The sequence below is a fragment of the Mesoplodon mirus genome, assembly GCF_964341445.2.
Source record: "Mesoplodon mirus genome assembly, chromosome: 13".
NCBI lineage: Eukaryota > Metazoa > Chordata > Mammalia > Artiodactyla > Ziphiidae > Mesoplodon > Mesoplodon mirus.
In genome coordinates this window covers 68,257,011-68,270,469 of record NC_138989.1, presented here as the reverse complement: position 1 = coordinate 68,270,469, position 13,459 = coordinate 68,257,011, and the positions used below count along the sequence as shown (strand labels likewise).

Below are 13,459 nucleotides of genomic sequence, written 5' to 3'. Positions count from 1 at the left end.
AAATGAAAAAGGAGAAGTAACAACTGACACTACAGAAATACAAAAGATCATGAGAGATTACTATAAGCAACTCTATGCCAATAAAATGGACAACCTGGAAGAAATGGACAAATTCTTAGAAATGCACAACCTGCCAAGACTGAATCAGGAAGAAATAGAAAATATGAACAGACCAATCACAAGCACTGAAATTGAAACTGTGATAAAAAATCTTCCAACAAACAAAAGCCCAGGACCAGATGGCTTCACAGGCGAATTCTATCAAGCATTTAGAGAAGAGCTAACACCTATCCTTCTGAAACTCTTCCAAAATATAGCAGAGGGAGGAACACTCCCAAACTCATTCTACGAGGCCACCATCACCTTGATACCAAAACCAGGCAAGGATGTCACAAAGAAAGAAAACTACAGGCCAATATCACTGATGAACATAGATGCAAAAATCCTCAACAAAATACTAGCAAACAGAATCCAACAGCACATTAAAAGGATCATACACCATGATCAAGTGGGGTTTATTCCAGGAATGCAAGGATTCTTCAATATACGCAAATCAATCAACGTGATACACCATATTAACAAATTGAAGGAGAAAAACCATATGATCATCTCAATAGATGCAGAGAAAGCTTTCGACAAAATTCAACACCCATTTATGATAAAAACCCTGCAGAAAGTAGGCATAGAGGGAACTTTCCTCAACATAATAAAGGCCATATATGACAAACCCACAGCCAGCATCGTCCTCAATGGTGAAAAACTGAAACCATTTCCACTAAGATCAGGAACTAGACAAGGTTGCCCACTTTCACCACTCTTATTCAACCTAGTTTTGGAAGTTTTAGCCACAGCAATCAGAGAAGAAAAGGAAATAAAAGGAATCCAAATTGGAAAAGAAGAAGTAAAGCTGTCACTGTTTGCAGATGACATGATACTATACATAGAGAATCCTAAAGATGCTACCAGAAAACTACTAGAGTTAATCAATGAATTTGGTAAAGTTGCAGGATACAAAATTAATGCACAGAAATCTCTGGCATTCCTATATACTGATGATGAAAAATCTGAAAGTGAAATCAAGGAAACACTCCCATTTACCATTGCAACAAAAAGAATAAAATATCTAGGAATAAACCTACCTAAGGAGACAAAAGACCTGTATGCAGAAAATTATAAGACACTGATGAAAGAAATTAAAGATGATACAAATAGATGGAGAGATGTACCATGTTCTTGGATTGGAAGAATCAACATTGTGAAAATGACTCTACTACCCAAAGCAATCTACAGGTTCAATGCAATCCCTATCAAACTACCACTGGCATTTTTCACAGAACTAGAACAAAAAATTTCACAATTTGTATGGAAACACAAAAGACCCCGAATAGCCAAAGCAATCTTGAGAACGAAAAATGGAGCTGGAGGAATCAGGCTCCCTGACTTCAGACTATACTACAAAGCTACAGTAATCAAGACAGTATGGTACTGGCACAAAAACAGAAAGATAGATCAATGGAACAGGATAGAAAGCCCAGAGTTAAACCCACGGACATATGGTCACCTTATCTTTGATAAAGGAGGCAGGAATGTACAGTGGAGAAAGGACAGTCTCTTCAATAAGTGGTGCTGGGAAAACTGGATAGGGACATGTAAAAGTATGAGATTAGATCATTCCCTAACACCATACACAAAAATAAGCTCAAAATGGATTAAAGACCTAAATGTAAGGCCAGACACTATCAAACTCTTAGAGGAACACATAGGCAGAACACTCTATGACATAAATCACAGCAAGATCCTTTTGGACCCACCTCCTAGAGAAATGGAAATAAAGACAAAAATAAACACATGGGACCTAATGAAACTTAAAAGCTTTTGCACAGCAAAGGAAACCATAAACAAGACCAAAAGACAACCCTCAGAATGGGAGAAAATATTTGCAAATGAAGCAACTGACAAAGGATTAATCTCCAAAATTTATAAGCAGCTCATGCAGCTCAATAACAAAAAAACAAACAACCCAATCCAAAAATGGGCAGAAGACCTAAATAGACATTTCTCCACAGAAGATATACAGACTGCCAACAAACACATGAAAGGATGCTCAACATCTTTACTCATTAGAGAAATGCAAATCAAAACTACAATGAGATATCATCTCACACCAGTCAGAATGGCCATCATCAAAAAATCTAGAAACAATAAATGCTGGAGAGGGTGTGGAAAAAAGGGAACACTCTTGCACTGCTGGTGGGAATGTGAATTGGTACAGCCGCTATGGAGAACGGTATGGAGGTTCCTTAAAAAACTACAAATAGAACTACCATATGACCCAGCAATCCCACTACTGGGCATATACCCTGAGAAAACCATAATTCAAAAAGAGACATGTACCAAAATGTTCATAGCAGCCCTATTTACAATAGCCCGGAGATGGAAACAACCTAAGTGTCCATCATCGGATGAATGGATAAAGAAGATGTGGCACATATATACAATGGAATATTACTCAGCCATAAAAAGAAATGAAATTGAGCTATTTGTAATGAGGTGGATAGACCTAGAGTCTGTCATACAGAGTGAAGTAAGTCAGAAAGAGAAAGACAAATACTGTATGCTAACACATATATATGGAATTTAAGAAAAAAAAATGTCATGAAGAACATAGGGGTAAGACAGGAATAAAGACACAGACCTACTAGAGAATGGACTTGAGGATATGGGGAGGGGGAAGGGTAAGCTGTGACAAAGTGAAAGAGCGGCATGGACATATATACACTACCAAACGTGAGGTAGATAGCTAGTGGGAAGCAGCCGCATAGCACAGGGAGGTCAGCTCGGTACTTTGTGACCGCCTGGAGGGGTGGGATAGGGAGGGTGGGAGGGAGACGCAAAAGGGAGGGGTTATGGAAACATATGTATATGTATAACTGATTAAATTTGTTATAAAAAAAAAAAAAAAAAAAAAAAAAAAAAAAAAAAACAAAGTAATAGCAGATTTCAGAAATGCTACAAACCCATTAGTGAAAACCAATTAGCTAGTGAGGGACTCAGGACTTGATTTAGAATCTCCTCTTTTACTTTAGACACATCTCAACAAAACACAGTCACCTATTTCTCAGCAAATCAGAAGTAGAAAAGAGAAAAACTTCTTTGAAGAAGTCTTACGACAGGGGGAACTTCCAGCTGGATACAAACAAGTAGATAAATCGCATTCTACAAATCAGTAATAAAAGTCTTAGGAGGGGCTTCCCTGGTGGCACAGTGGTTGAGAGTCCGCCTGCCGATGCAGGGGACATGGGCTCGTGCCCCGGTCCGGGAAGATCTCGCATGCCGCGGAGCGGCTGGGCCCGTGAGCCATGGCCGCTGGGCCTGCATGTCCGGAGCCTGTGCTCCGCAACGGGAGAGGCCACAACAGTGAGAGGCCCGCATACCGCAAGGAGAAAAAAAAAAAAAAAAAAAAGTCTTAGGAAAACAAAGCAATAGTCTGTGGCCATTTAATGGGAAATAAACAGTCCTCCATGAGGCAATATCTTCAGAAATCATCCCTATAAGAACAGATAATATAATAAGTGAGCCACAGTAATGCCTGGGGCTTCTTAAGGACAGGTTAAATTATGTTCTACATACTTAAAATGCAGCTAAGGGAGTGGATAAACATTTTTAAAGGCTTAAAAAGTTAGTAAAATCAGGAAATATTGGTGTTTAACAAGAAACTTCAGTACGAAGAAAACTAACTAGAGTAAATAACATTTATATTAACCATTTAATTCATTTATTCTCTTATAAAAATGTTAAAGCCAATTTAAGAACATTTAAGATACCAGAGCAATGTTGGTATTGATAAGCTCTCTTAACAGGTCAAGATACACTAACGAGTTGGTATTTTCATTAGATTGTATCATAAAGCTTCAGTTAATTCAGTGGAACATTTTTGTCCTAGGTATGCCCAAAAGTAGCCTTCTGGCAAGAACTAGTCTTTAACGGATGAGCAAAAGACAAGAGCAGAATCTCCAAGTCGCAATGCGTACCCGTTAAATCACTTAGAATAACCACAAGTGGTGTAAAGGGCCTTCCTCTCTTGAAACGTGAAATGGCTGAACAAGCAAGAAGTCAGAGAATTTGGATGTGTGAAATTAAGCTAAAGTACCTCACAAAAATAAGAAGTAGGTTATAGGCACTGGGCTCACGGAATTTAGGAAAGAAGAGAAATTTCCTCACCCAGGTCATGTCATAACAATAAACTTTAAAAATATGATCAATAAATATGGAATGACTTATATGTTTTCTAGTTGAACTATTCCCCCAAGAAATGAAAGTTGTGAATAATATGGTCGTTTCAAACTATTTATAAAAAAGCAACACGTACTAGTATAACCATTGGCAAATCACCACCAATAATGGAAAAGAAGAAATATATTCAATCATACACATTATTATGTATTTCTAAACTATACCATTGATAAGGTCAGGCATTTCTAAACCACCAAAAAAAAAAAAATTACTTAACAGTTGAGTTAAAGAGGTCTGGTTTTTTAACCTCAGGCTAAAATGTGTCAAAGAACTTTAAAACACCATAGTAATTTTGATCATCAATGAGCCAACCTAGATTTCTGTGTGTTAGCCCAGCACTAAAGCAGAGAAATAGAAGGAATCAACCATCTACTGAAGGAGGAAGCAAAGTGTGGAATACGAAAAGGCACTGTAATTTACCTTCGTGCTGCAATTATAAAGGTGTGTAATATTCTGCATTTTATTTTTTGCTGTTACCCACTTGGCATGTGTAACATGTCATTTTATGTTGCATGTTTCAATTGGCCTACAGGGAAAATAATCTGGACAGTTCATCCTTTTTTTCTTTTTTTTTTATTGACAAGTTTAACTTTTGCCTTACTTGAGGTCTTGTTTTGAAGGAAAATATCGTAAATGCTTTGGGGTCAGGGCCATGCTACTGATTTTATAATACCCATTAAGAAGTACTTTGATCTCTGAAAAGTAGTAACTTTGAAGAAAATTAAAGTTCTATTATTCCAAGCAGGTAACACCCTCCTGGAAAAAAAAGCAGCATGCTGAGGTTGGCATAATCTACCCTCCCCTGGTGGTCATTTCTACCTCCCATTAATGCTCTAGGAGCTCTGAAATTTCAATGATACTGGCTGAGAGGCCACTAGTTAGTCTCCTATAGTAAGAGTACCACTTAGCTGTCTTTAGAATATACAGGTAGTTTAACTTCCCAAAAAAGAAACACTCATGAAAATTTAAAAATTTGTTTTTAAGGCAAATCCCCATGACCTTGCAAAGTGTAGTACAGCATGTTAAATGCAGTGCCTGTCGATCAGGACCTTAGATTCACAGTGAGAAAGGATTTCCTGGGTTGTATGAAGGGTGGCAGTGTTGATGCTATACAGTTTAGAGATTAGAGCTATAATTCTGTAGAGATAGGCTGGAGAGAAGCAAGCAGGCTGCAGAACAGTTCATCGGGCATCATGTTGATATTGAATTCAGTGTGTTTCAATCAAGACTTAGTGAGATCCCAGGCTACAATTCATTAGGGTATAACTGTTGTGACAATTCACAAAACTCTTCAATCCTCCTCTTGAGTATCATAATAAAGAAACAGAGAAAAAAGAAGAAGATTCCACGTTTATGTTTTATGAATTGTAAATGTGCATAGTATTTATCACTCCACCTCAGGGATTACGGTATGTTTCCAGAACCAAGTGACTTTTTATCTTCAGTTAATTAATCAAGTAATCCTTGGCAGGCTTATGTCATTATTCCTTTTACTCAGGCAAAACAAAGGTTTCCCGAAATTTGCGTATACAGTTCATGTAAGAGATTATCATCTGAGGTAGGTTACTCCATCAAAAATTGATCGTTTAAGCTAGTAACTGTGTAACAAATACCAAAATACAGCAATGTGTTCCTAAGTCAGTGCAAGTTTCTGAGCGCAATACAGGCCAAATCTTTGGAAAGTGGGAAGATCCACAGCCAGGTCAGAAGAGCTCACTCACCAGTGAAATAGCACACTGGTTTCCAGAAGCATCTTTATGTATTTAGCACTGGCTCAATTCCCCCCTGAAGTCATACATTTGGGGAGGTGGCACGGAGGGTGAAAATGCTCTCTTCCTTGGATATGATTGGCTTTTAATATAAGCAAATGCCAGAAACAACTGCATCCTTTCCTCATAGAATTACTTTGTTTGGCAGAAGTATGAGGAAAAAGAAATTTCACAAGCAAAGTTTCAGATGGCAAATTTTCCAAAGAAAATGTAAGAATATCTGCTTTAAATTGTAATCTCGGGGCCCAGTCTTCCATGGAAAGAAATATTCTGTTCAGAAATTCAGCACTACCTACATACATGCAGCATCACCTAAAGATAAAAAGTGTTTTCGTTGAGAAGTTAAGATGGAAAATAGAGCTTGTTTCCAAAGGAGAAAGATAGTACTAGATGACCCCACTACATACGGCAGGAAACATTCTAGGAGCAAATCATATGCATTTGAAGAATTTCAAACTATTGAACGAAAGAAGAAATGTAAGCCAGAGAGGAAGAAAACTTTCCTCTCATAAAAGATGCTTTTGAGGATAAAACTAGAGTGCTAGAATTCCCTTGGAAGATGCAGTGTCATCCTTCCCCTCCCCAGAAACAAGTAAAAATATCCCCTTCCACCTAAAAATCACCTCCTCAAATCTCATCAAGCTCCCCATTGGCTAAGAAAATCGTACTACAGCCTGTAAACATCCTGTACTCCGGGAGAAACTTCCAGCAGGGCTCACTGAAGAATTTAGATAGGATTAAACTCTTCCTCTTCAATGAAAACAATAAGGAAGTTTGCTGAAAGGTTAACTTGCTCAAGAATAAATGTAAGTCATACACACTGGTAAGTTATAAATCTCTCCCCAGGAAAAAAAAAAAAAATGCCTATCAGCAGCTCAAGCCAGCCCAGCTCTTAAGAACATTAAAGCAAATGCACTAAGCCTAATATACGCACATATAACACATGTGGTGGCTGTTTCACATGCTTCATAACTCAGAGGGCAAGGCTGCTGTGTGGGAAATGGATGCTGTGACAGGTCCCTGGTGATTTATACCACAGCACTCACAGAGGAGTGGACAGCTGGGATGCCCAGGCGCCCTCAGGTCCTGCCATGCTCCACTCAACAGCAAAGCCAGATCTGGGGCATCGAATCTGCTTTGGTTGCGGGGGGTGAGAAAGATGTGGATAGGGGACGTAGCAAGCCTCATCTCACCATGTCCCGACGACATAAACGCGCACTGATGTTTTTAATCGAATGTAACCCAAACATATATATGAAGAATTAATTAAAATGAACATGTACACTTGCGATTGCATTCATTACCATCGAAAATTTTCATCTCTTCTGAGATGCCAGGACTCTTACTTAGTGCCTTTGCTTGGGCCTCAAGTCAAATATATAAGAAGACAGCATCTTACAAAAAGCCAACTAAAAAGCCACTAGCCTCCTCCTCCAACATCACTTCCCCATCCAATGCCAACACTGTCCAGGCATGCCCTTTGTTATGTCCTAATGATTTCACAAAAATGTACAGCAGTTTCAGACTTTATCTAGGAAGTGGGAAAAGAGCCAGTCCTATTGTACTTGTCTCCATAATCCTTTGTCACCAATCAACAAAGTCTTTAAAAACATCCTGCTGAATGGGAATTTCACTGCCGGCAAACTAGACACTTGGCCTTATTAAGGGCACCTCCTACTGGTCCTTTCATAGAGTGAGCTGTGCTTTGCTCATCATCAATTCCCTGCCATGTCCCTGAAGAGGGGAAATTGCTACTCGAGAAAGGAGAAACAGATTAAGGAGCAAAGATCAGAGTGATCTGAATTAGCAATATCTCAAAACTGCACCATCCACTTTCCTGGGACTGGCGCAAACTACATCACACCTGCAAGTAACACGAATGGATTTAGAAGTATAGAGGAGCTTAAAGATTGAGACCCACAAGCCTATCCACAGGCATGTCCCTTGTATATGTATCTTTTTGTCTGCCTTTTCAATCATAGACTTGTCCGTTGAGGAGTTAATTAAAATAAAGTAATATATGGTCCTAACTTTCTAGACAAGAAACTTAAATAAGTGGGAAGGGGGAATATTTAATTAATTTAGATATTAGTAAAACATATATAAATCCATCTCCACTCATGTATCCCCACCCTTTGCCAAAGACAGTTGGGAAAGGGCTTTAAACTATTTTAGTGTAACTGACAAAACGTCATTGTCCATTTCTGCACACCTTCCTTGTCTAATGCAATATTTTCAGCCCACGCATTTCAGGCCTGGCTCCATAGCCTTTCTACCCAGTGAGGATGCCCCTCTGAACTTCCCCTCTCTCCTCCTTGGCCTTCTACCAAACTGCCCGAGAGCACAAGTCAATCTGTGCAGAAGGAGGGTGCTCCTGGCTGCAGCATCTAGTGTCTGAGGGTAGCAGGAGGAAATTTAAAAAACACCTTTCGTGACTGCTTTACTGCAGGGATAGTCCCCCGCCCACCTTCTGGGAGTAATTGCTGAGGACAAAGCTCCGGGAGCCCGGAGCCTGGAGGAGGAGACCAGCCTGAGAGGGAGGGAGGAAGCTCGAGCTGCTGGGGGAGCGAATGCTGATACGCGTGCACCGCGCCGGAACACACACACGCGCGCGCACACACGCACGCACGCACACACACACACACACATCTCGCTGGCTTGTGCTCGCTCGCTCTGTCAGGCCAAAGGAAGGCGAAGGGTCGGGTCGCTGTGGATGCGCAGATCCCTGCTCCTGTCCGGCCACGTCAAAATTTGGGGAGCCTCGCGCTTGAGTGTCTGAATCCCTAGCCACCGGAGAGCCACATTCTCCGCTGGCGCTCGCAACCCTGGACCGCGCAGCACTTAGCAGCAACAAGAAAGCCCGGAGCTTCAGGCTCCCGAGAGGCTGTGGGCTTGGACACGGTTTACATTCTGTTCCCTGTTCATTTCCAAGCCACATGTTGGGGTGCTCCCACCCAAAGCCTGGCCCCTGCCAGAGGCTCCTTTTCTCTGGGATTTGGGGAAAGGTCATTTCCGAAGGGATCTGAATGCTTAGCCGGTTGCCGGGCCCACTCCCTATACCCTAGTGGCCATCTACACTTGTGGTGAGGCCAGCAAAACCAGTAGACTGTTATCATGAATCATTTTGTTCTTTTTTAAATCATTATTATTCTTTTGGCCGTCGAAAGCTCCAGCTCCATAGTCGCAGACTGCCGCAGCCCTAAGCATCCCTCTGATCCCCCTTTTTCCTGCTCTAACCCAATCCAGTACCCAAACAGTTTTGCCATTTTTAATTAGGAACTGCGCTTGCCAAGTACCAGGGCCAGGGGGCTGGCTCCCCAGAATAGCAATCATTTGGAGTTTGCAAGTGTCCTGGAGATATCTGGAGACTTAGCTTGAGAGCTCCATTCACTGTTAAAAAATAAAATAAAATAAAACACGCCTCCTTCCTCCTGGCAACTCTGTAGCCTCCTTCGGCACCACCGTTCCCCCCTCCAAAGTACCAAAACACATTAGCGTCCCTTTCTCCAATTCTCAATCAGCAAGTCTAAAAATCCAAACCAGAGATGCGTCACATACAAACGACTCAGCCCCACCATCTACATTCCGCACAGACTCCCTCAAAGCCCCCCTGGAGGACCTCCTCCACTTGGCCCTGTTGCCCCAATTCCCCTCCTCCGTAGCTTTGCGAGGCTTTAAGGATCCAACCCAGTTCCTTTCAAGACGTCCCCATCACCTGCTTCCTCCCTGCCCCAGCCCTGCCAGCTCTCCAAACCAATGCAAGTATTTGCAAAAGCAAAGATGTGAGAAGCACCAGATTTGTTAAAAAGCCAAGGGGCGCCCCTTTCCCCAGCTGCCAACATCCTCCACCCCCAGGGAAAAAAAAGTCTTCCCTTCTTTTATCATCGGTGAGGAAATGGGGGACACAGGGAGCTCTGAACATCTTGCCCTCTCTCCCTCTACCCCAATTCTACTACTCGCCAAAGGAAATGAGGAGAAGGAAAGGGGTGTGTGGTGGGGGGGCGGGTGCGAAGAGAAGAAAGGAAGGAACCTCTTACCGGTGACTTGGAGATGTGCGCTGAGCAGGGTAGCTCCGAAGAGTACAAAAGCCAGCTTGGGTACCCAAACACATCCAAGACTATTCTCCATATTTCAGCCAACACCTTTGGGGCCGGGGGTCCTGGGCAGCCGCAACACTCACACACATGCACTCACACACGCATGCACACATGCACACACACGCACCGAGCCCCTTCGGCTTCCTCCTCGTCCTCTTCCTCCACCTTTCTCCACCTCCCCTGCGCCTCTTCTGCCTCCGAAGCCTTTTTCCTCGTCCACTGACAGAATCAGCAGCAAAAAGAGGCAGCAAAAAGTTCCATTCGGTCCAAGAGATCTCGAGCCCCGGTAAAACCTCGGAAAACTAACTCAAGGAAACAGAGGGAACAAGAGAAGGGCAACCAGCTCTCCACGGGGCTTGCGAAACAGCAATAAACAGACAACCCAGGAGGGACCAAGACGAGACAGAAAGCAATCCTGTGGCTGGGCTGTGCATCCAAAGATTGACGCTGGGTAAAGTTGAAGAGAAAAATCCGTGCGCAAAACCTGGGGATGCTGTTTGGTTTTCCTCCAAGAGCCGAGGGGGACCTGGGGAGGAGAGGGAGGGCGCTGCGGGGTGGAGCGCTCTCACTTGTTACTGGGGTGTCCGCCAGTGGTGCGTGAGCTGGGAGTTGCAGCCGTACTATCCATTGATCCGAAGAAGTGGAGGGCTGGAAGGGAAAATGTGGAGACCGGAGGGAAACGAACAGGATCAGGCAAAGATTCCACGGGAAAGGGGGTGGGGGCAGAGAGATGCGGGCGAAGAAAAAAAAGAGCGGTCGGGGGAGGCTTCCAAGCAGCTGCATTCGCCTGGTCTACATATCAATGAGCAGGGATGCCCTCTGTGGGCAAAGCGTGGGAAGTCACTTTTGTCAATGGATCTGGCAAATACTCTAAGTGTCTGGGGGGTTTGCTGCTATTTCTTTTGACCCTCAATCTTAGGGAATTTATTTTTGACTGTAAAATTGAGGCGGGTATTTAGGCTGGGTCAGATGGGCAGGGTGTTTCCTTCCTTCTCTGCCTTCAGCATTACTGAATTTTTCATCTGGAGAGAATCACTTAATCCAACTCCTTCTAGGACAGGTGGGAAACTGAGGTCCAGAAACACAAGGGACAAATACCAGACAGCTATTTCCTGACATAACAGCCAGGGTCCTCTTTTTGTAGGATGTCTTATTTCACCTGTGTTCTCTCTTCTCTAGACAGGATTCAGTGCTTTATTCAACCAATTTGAAAGCATTTACCATGCTCCAGGTACCCTGTTAGCTTCCAGGAAATATAAATGTGAAGTTTAATAAGACTCAGATTCTGTCCTCCAGGGGTTGGTGATCTGTTGGGAGAGAGGCGTAAATAGATAATTATAAAATATCTTAATAAATATGATGGTCTGTGTAATGAGGAGGTGCTCTGGGAGAACAAGAGAGGGACTTCTCCAGTCCCTGAGACATGAAATGAAGCAAACACACACAGGAGGAAATTTAGGAAGGGTGCACAGTGGAACCCTTTCAGGAAACTGCTTTAAGCTGACTTTCCTTGCACATCTTATCTCTACTGCAGGACCTCAAGTTCCTTTGAGAAGAGGGATTGTATGTCATTCACCTTTGAACCCCTCACAGATCTAGCAAAAGACTTGGAATGCTGCACATGCCAATAGAGTTTTGCTGAATAAGTGAACTTATAAAGGAATGAACTTGGCCACAAAGGCCGAAAATAGAAATGCCACTCTGGTAAAAGTTCTGTCTTTTAAGGAGCTGTTCAGCTGTAGGTTCTCTCCATTCCCCACTGCATTACATGGTCTATTCGCTCTTTCTCTCTCTTCCCCAAACTTTCTTATCACCATCTCACACTCATTAGTTGACGAGAGGAGAAAATGTGGCTACCTATTCAAAAGGAGGGGGGAAAGCATGAAAAATACAGGATACAATCATCATCAGGAAAATCCCATGACACTAGAACTTGACAACAGTGTTTCTAGATCATTAGCCATGTCCATCCCTTTCTGTCTTGAAAAAGTTAAGATAAGAAGTACCTGTGACATATAGACACTACCAAATGTAAAATAGATAGCTACTGGGGAAGCAGCCGCATAGCACAGGGAGATCAGTTTGGTGCTTTGTGACCACCTAGAGGGGTGGAATAGGGAGGGTGGGAGGGAAACGCAAGAGGGAGGAGATATGGGGATATATGTATATGTACAGCTGATTCACTTTGTTATACAGCAGAAACTAACATACCATTGTAAAGCAATTATACTCCAATAAAGATGTTTAAAAAAAGTTAAAAAAAGACACTTGGCAAAATTTGAATATGGGTGGTATATTAAATAATAGTACTCTAAGATATTAAAATTCCTCTATTTTATATTTGCATTGTATATAAAATAATATCCTGTTGTTTTAGAAGATAAACATACTGAAACAATTAGGGGTAGACATTTATGATACCTTTAATTTACTCTAAAATTGTTCAGCAAAAATATGTATACACGCATTCATACACACACACAAAGTAAATGTGACAAAAGTTAATAATTGGTGAATGTAAGTGAAGAGAATAAGTTTATTAAGCATTCTTGAAGCTTTTCAATTCTTTGGTAATTTTTTTAATTAAAAGTTCAAAGAAAGATTGAAAGAAAAAAAAAATGGACCTGTGATTTCCAGATCAAACCTCCAGAAATAACTTAGATGGATGGGTCCTTTAGAATGGAATGGAACTCTTTGGTGATCTCCAAATTTCTCAAAATACTCAAAGCTTCCCTTAGCTGAGGATGAGGTAACTGGAGATACAGGCTCAGGGTCTAGAACAAGGATTCTTAACTGGATCCATGGACTCTTCCTAGAAGGTCCCTGCTGACAAGTTTCAGGGATTTCATGAGTAACCTGAAATTTTATGAAAAATGACTGACTTCTCTGCTCATGATCTTTTTTCCTTAGGAAGGAATATTTAGCTTTCATTAGATGCACAAAATGAATTCAAGCATGCCCTCTGCCAAAACGATGGAAAGTACCACTGGATTACAAAGTATGGTACGAGGAAAGAGCTGAAATCTCTTCTGAGAGAGTGATGAAGTCCTCTGTTCTCTTCATCAGTAAAAGAATGTCCACAAAGAGTGGGAGGGTAGGAACCAAAAATGGTTCATGGGGTTCAAATCCCTTTAAATGCACACTGCTCAGTCTAACAGAACAAACAGTGATTAAGCTACTCTTCGCTATGGTCCTTGACTCATGTACCCTGAGTCACTGAGGTCATCTGCCCACCAACCAATGAGCTTGTAAAAAGATCATCAACTTCTTATCCTCTTAAGATACTTAGTTGGTTTCACA

The 13,459-nt window shown here is 41.9% G+C and overlaps 1 protein-coding gene across 1 annotated transcript in view; it reads right to left on the bottom strand.

Annotated features, from left to right (window-relative positions):
- Window positions 1-10,190, bottom strand: part of DCC (DCC netrin 1 receptor) — a gene marked incomplete at its 5' end in the record, with an annotated part of 1,195,962 nt that extends 1,185,772 nt beyond the window's left edge. The window contains one exon of the mRNA XM_082640204.1: window positions 10,100-10,190. Coding sequence (XP_082496330.1) covers window positions 10,100-10,190 — 91 coding nt within the window. The remainder of the gene's footprint in view (window positions 1-10,099) is intronic.
- Between the last annotated feature and the right edge of the window lie 3,269 nt (window positions 10,191-13,459).